Genomic DNA, 6,238 nt, shown 5'->3' on the forward strand with positions numbered 1-6,238 from the left:
TCGACAGATTAGCTCTTTGGTCCTAGAAAAATAAGAAAAATGTATTCATTTGAACAACAACGTGCTATTTGAAAAAGTGGAAATTTTTGCATAGGTAATTACATCCGGGCATCTTTCTCTTTCCCAGTGTCGGCCATCACGGTAGGTAAAAAAATTGAAGATATGTGTATTCCATCGGCCATCATCTCCGTTTATACACCTTCTCTGATATTTATATTACTACTATACAGAAGCAGAAAACATGTAGTTTAATGAAAGACGGCTATTTATTGATTAAAACCCTTTTGTGAAGTATTATTCGTACCATTTTTATACCCTTCCGATACGGAGAGGAACTTGAAAAGTGTATGACAACATTCAACGTGGGTTTGTGGGAGGGGGGTGAAGTCGGCTACGAAGCCTAACATCATTTTTCAGTACACCCACTCCCTTTTTTTAAAAACCGAATACATTTTTCCTTCGTAGGAACAGTATATTAACAATTCACGATGTAAAGAAGTTACTGGTTTAACTATAAAACTTGTCAGAGTCAGGGCACACTGTCCAGAAATAATTATGTGTCACTAGAATTTATAGAAGACATGCTAGTGGTATTATGTCATAAACAGAAATTATCCATATTTGACACAACCTGATGCCTAATTCCTTATGATACGATATATCTTCTCCTTAAGCACTCTATTTTTCTATGGATGCCTCTTTGGGAGCTGCCCCAATATTTTGCAATGGAATAGAGTTTAGAGTACTTTGCACAGGATAGAGTTTAGAGGAATATTTCATTCATGAGTTGTTACTTTCTTGTCTTTTGTAGTCTCAAGATGGGACGTGTCATCCGAGGACAGCGTAAAGGTGCGGGTAGTGTCTTTACCGCCCACACGAAACATCGCAAGGGGGCTGCCAAACTCCGAGCCCTGGACTTCGCCGAGAGACATGGATACATCAAAGGTCTAGTAAAGGTACCGTTAACTCATTTATCTTTGCGGGATTTAATTTTGTAGTAGAAGGGGAAAAGAAGTGCAAGTTTTTCACAGCATTTTAAGTTCACAGTAGAAAATAATCTGTAACACACTAGTTATGCAACAGAAACACATATTTGTGGTTTCGTTAGTTTGCGTCGCAATGGACACGGCAAATATGATTTTGCAAAAAAATTAATGAACCACAAACATTTCAAGATTTACAGTAGGCGTGTGGAGAAGCAACTTCTTAAGGCTTTGGAAACTAAATTTTAAGAACAAGGTACCACAGGGAACCGTTCTGGGACCGTTACTCTTCCTCCTGTACATAAATGACTTACCAGACCAGCTTGATTCAAATGTTAGGTTATTTGCCGATGACTGCCTGTTATATATAGAGTTGTCCACACAGAGTGATTCACAGCTTTTGCAAGAAGATTTGAACACACTCGAAGAATGGCAAAGCAGATGGCTAATGCAGTTTAATCCGGAAAAATGTTACATCATGCATATAACAAACAAACGAAACCCAATTGTAACCACCTGCCAGTTCTGTGGACAGGCTCTAGCAACGGCAAAGAGCCACCCGTACCTAGGCGTTACATTAACAACGGGGCTAAAGTGGAACACCCATATCAACAAAGTAACAACTAAGGCTAAACAGACATTGGGAGTGATCAAACGTAATTTGTGGGCATGCCCAGCAAAGGTAAAATCACTTGCATACACGTCTCTAGTAAGAGACCAAACCTTGAATATGCTGCAACAGTTTGGGATCCATACACAAAGAAGGATATAGATAAACTTGAGAGAGTGCAGAACCAAGCTGCCAGATTCTGCACGAACAACTATGAAAGGGGCGCTAGTGTAACAAAAATGAAAGCAGACCTGCAATGGATGTCACTTGAGGACAGGAGAACAATGTCCAGACTTTGCATGATGTACAAGATGACTAATAAACTTGTGGACGTACCGACTGATAAGTATCTAATGCCAGCTCAGAAGAGGACCAGAAATAGTCATGCTTTTAAGTACCAGAGTTATCAGCCAAGGATTGATGTGTTCAAAAATTCGTATTTCCCGAGAACCATAGTAGAATGGAACTCGTTGTCATCAAGTACTGTAGGAGCTTCCTCAATAAGTAGCTTTAAAGAACGGTTGCAGTCAGATATGCAAAGACTAGGTGTAACAGACCGTTCGGTGTAATATGACCAGCTGCTGCCGCGCCGAGTGCCTGCGAAGCTGGTGTGTTACGCCTAATGGCGGTTATACCGGCTATATAGATACAGATACAGACAGATACAGAAGGTCTTGCATCAATTTTGGTCTTGGACATGTTCATTTATAAAATCAAATCTGTGTACCAATATAGAAGAGTATAGGTGTACAATTAATGCACTATTTCAACCTGCCTCAGCAGGTTCCTATTCTGTGTATGTTATTCAGATATATTTGATTCCAAGCCCAAAGTTGTGCTAAACAGACGACATATTCACCTTTTCCTGTACAGGACATTATCCATGACCCTGGCCGTGGAGCCCCTCTAGCCAGAGTGACGTTCAGAGACCCGTACCGGTACAAGAAGCGCACAGAGACCTTCATCGCTGCCGAGGGCATGTACACCGGCATGTTTGTGTACTGTGGCAAGAAGGGTAGGTGGCAGTTCTGTTTGTGATTCAGATAAATGGAATAGACTCAGTATGGTACTAACACTTCAAGCCAGCTGAGGGTGATGTGTTAGGCATCAACCTTGATAGGATGGTTTTGCGGTGCTCTTAATGGTAGGATGTTAGGTGTCTTTGCTGTTCTTTGTTCCTGGTGGCAGTGCTCTCTTCCAGCAGTGTGACTATGATGCAAAAGATGTTGGTTGGCTTGAAGAATTAGTTTATAATCTATGGTGGGGATCACAGGGATACTGGTACACCACGAAAAACATAAAGGTACAGGACACTACAGTTACAAAATACGGGAACATCAATGTACCAGACTAACACTCATATATATATAGCTTTTATTTTCATTTTGTTACAAGAAACATGTTATTCCTACCACAAAGGTAGAAATAAGGACTGGGAAAAGACTAAAACCATTGTATGGGCGATGATATCAGCACCATTTTTTGTTTGAAATCCTTGAAAGCATGGGTTCTCTGCATAAGATACCTGGAGTCTAAGATAACAACTGTTTTATTCATGTTTCTGTCATCATTGGAGATCACAGGTTACTTTGTCTAATTGTTCAGGTTGTTCGGGCCTGTACCTAAACCTCTGTACCAGCACCAGATGTTTAGTTTAGGTACACGTCCATAGTCTATGACATGACATTTTTAAGATCATTGCACAGGTACAATTGTTTTTGTAAATGTTCAGATCGCAAACATTGAGATGAGCAAGCCTAATGTACATGTATTTAGGAGCATCATAAAGAAAACAACACACATATCAAGAAGGGTAGGGGATTGCCTTCTTTCCCTCACTTGACGGCAAATGACCAAAGTTTATTGCTTTTATTTTGCAGCCATCCTGAAGGTTGGAAACACCCTGCCTGTCAGTCAGATGCCTGAGGGGACCATCATCTGTAACGTCGAGGAGAAGGGTGGGGACCGCGGTTCTCTGGCCCGCTGCTCCGGAAACTACGCCACCGTCATCTCTCACAACCTGGAGAACAAGACCACCCGCATCAGACTGCCGTCTGGCTCCAAGAAGGTGCTGGCTTCTGGCAACAGGGCTACCATCGGTAAGTTAGATAGGTTCAAGTAGGTTCAATTTCTGAACCCTGATGTGCTGTAGATTTTTGCTAGCCTCTGCCAGGGTCCGCAGATGACTGGAAAATAGTAAAAAATGGCCAAATAAAGTGGATAGTCTGCTGGTGGTTATCACGGTTCGCATATTGGCCGGCTGACCCCATTAGCATACTATCCACTCTATTTTAACTATTTCTGCTAATTTTCCAGCGATCGAGGATGTTCTGTATTTCATTGGTCCCTTGTTGTTAATATTGTGATAAGATACATGGAAATTGATTAGACTTTGCAGCTTGGTGTAGGAGAAGGTCTTTTCAAATGCCAAGTTTGAAAACTACCTTTGTTTTGTGTTAGCTATTTTTATATTTTCCTGTCATCAGACATGTCCCTGTGTTGTGAGTGGTAAACGATCCCACTGCTTTACCATATGCATGAAATGCCATGGATCTGTGAGTGAGGTTTCAATCCCAGCTTTGACATGTTGGAAGGGATTGGCATTCATCATTTCGGATAGCTGTCGGCCCCATGTATGAGGGGAACTTCAAGCTTCAGACCTCTGCAATGTAAAAGAACAATTCACACTTATCAAAAAGAGTAGGGGTGACCCGGTGTGCTTTGCTTAAAACATGAGCCACATTGCATTGAAGATGACAGATGAAAGAATATAAGTGTATTAATTCAACTCTTGAATTTGTTGTTCCTACAAGTTATCTGTATAAGAAAAGTAGACACAATAATAGTAGAGAGCATGAAGTAAGGACTTGCACCTCAGTTTGAATCTGTTCAAACCCTAACTGAGTCATTTTGACTTCAGGTATTGTTGCTGGAGGTGGTCGTATTGACAAGCCCATGCTGAAGGCAGGCAGGGCGTACTTCAAGTACAAGGCCAAGAGGAACGCCTGGCCACGCGTCCGTGGTGTGGCTATGAACGTAAGTCTTCTGAAGTTCAAGTTGTTGAACTGTGTTTATCTTGTCATATTGACCCGATACACACTTGGAAAATTTTCTGGATGTACGACAACGACGTACGGCGCCTTTTTCCCTGAGTTTGTATTGACCCCACATGATATATGACATACATTTTGATGGCCTGTAAGACTTTTACGTTCACCATGGAGGTGTGTTGTACTTGAATGTTGTACGGGCCATAAGAATGCCTGACATACGACACACAGGGCTGATACACACTTAATGAAAAAGGCGCCGAAGACGAATGTCCAGAAAATTTTCCCAGTGTGTATCAGGTCATTCTGTCAACAGATGGTAATGTTGTCTGTTGAATTATGGCAAAAGAAAAAAGTTTTGCTTGTAACAGTCAAAATTGTCAATTTTTGTGTAGTTTACACAGTCAGGAAAGCTGAGAATCTGGTATACTGAGCTTAGTACATTTACTTAACTCAGTATAAATTTTCTATGATGTAATTTTGAAGCTGATGAAATTGCTCTTCTCTATTTCCCCCCAGCCCGTTGAGCATCCCCATGGTGGTGGTAACCATCAACATATCGGTATGCCCTCAACCGTACGGAGGGACACCTCGGCTGGTCGTAAGGTCGGTCTCATCGCTGCCCGCCGTACTGGCCGTCTCCGCGGTAGCAAGGCCACAGAGAAGGACTAGACAACACCGCCTCACATTCTGCAATTATCCCGAGGGGAAAATAATAATAAAAAACTACATGCCAAATATTGTGTTTGTGTCTTCTTGTCAACTTGTCTTCCAAGATGAGATTAATGCACAGTTACAGAGCTCGAATGCCACCTGCATATACAATAAGATTGGAGCCTTGCTGGTATTTTTAATGTCTACCTACCTGCGCTGGACCATGTATTAGGCCATACTGATTTGTTTATATGGATGACATCTTCTGCGTGCCCAAATACTGATGCAAGTGTGAAAAAAAAAGTTGGCTTCATTCCGAAATCTATGTGTTAAGGAAAGTTCAGCAATTGACTGAACATGGAGAACAATTTTTTTTTTCATATTTTATTTGTATTTCAGAAAACTTTGCTCAGGGTTTGAAACACATTTTTCAGCTTACCTGTACTGATACACATGGCAAAAAAATTATGATAGAAGAATGGCATTATTTTCCTCTTTTTTTTGCAATTACGGCATATGCTAATTTTGCGGCTTTTTTGTACAATTTATAGTATGGTTGCAAACATTTGGGAGGAAATAGATGAAAATTGGTGTGCCCAGATGTCATCTGTGTGATGAAGTCAAAAAGAGTGGAATAAGTGGATAAGAACACTCTGTACACAACAAATACCTAGCTGATGTTTCGGTGATGATCTGTCACCTTCCTGAGTTTTCACACCGTAGCAGCGACAGGTAGCTAAAATGCAAAGTAGAACCAGTCAGTACTGCCCTGAGGATGGTGACAGATGGTCGCCAAAACGTTGCCAAGGAGGTATTAACTCTTTGGTACCCAGTGACTTACCAACCAGGCAACCTGATAAAACTACCTACAATGTATTCCTGGACATCTGCTACTTTACCAGTAACCATGGTGACAGCTGTCTGGTTCAGGTGACTCATTG

At 41.3% G+C, this 6,238-nt stretch overlaps 1 protein-coding gene across 1 annotated transcript; it reads left to right on the forward strand.

The window, feature by feature from the left end:
* The first annotated feature begins 11 nt into the window (after positions 1 to 11).
* On the forward strand, positions 12 to 5,381 carry LOC136422895 (large ribosomal subunit protein uL2-like). The gene is made up of 6 exons (XM_066410817.1): positions 12 to 141; positions 812 to 956; positions 2,467 to 2,608; positions 3,474 to 3,692; positions 4,514 to 4,629; positions 5,163 to 5,381. Exons 2-6 carry the CDS (start codon positions 819 to 821, stop codon positions 5,313 to 5,315), a joined length of 768 nt encoding a protein of 255 aa, XP_066266914.1. The 5' UTR covers positions 12 to 141; positions 812 to 818; the 3' UTR covers positions 5,316 to 5,381.
* The last annotated feature ends 857 nt before the right edge of the window (positions 5,382 to 6,238 follow it).

Source organism: Branchiostoma lanceolatum, chromosome 17, assembly GCF_035083965.1.
Source record: "Branchiostoma lanceolatum isolate klBraLanc5 chromosome 17, klBraLanc5.hap2, whole genome shotgun sequence".
NCBI classification, from domain to species: Eukaryota; Metazoa; Chordata; class Leptocardii; order Amphioxiformes; family Branchiostomatidae; genus Branchiostoma; species Branchiostoma lanceolatum.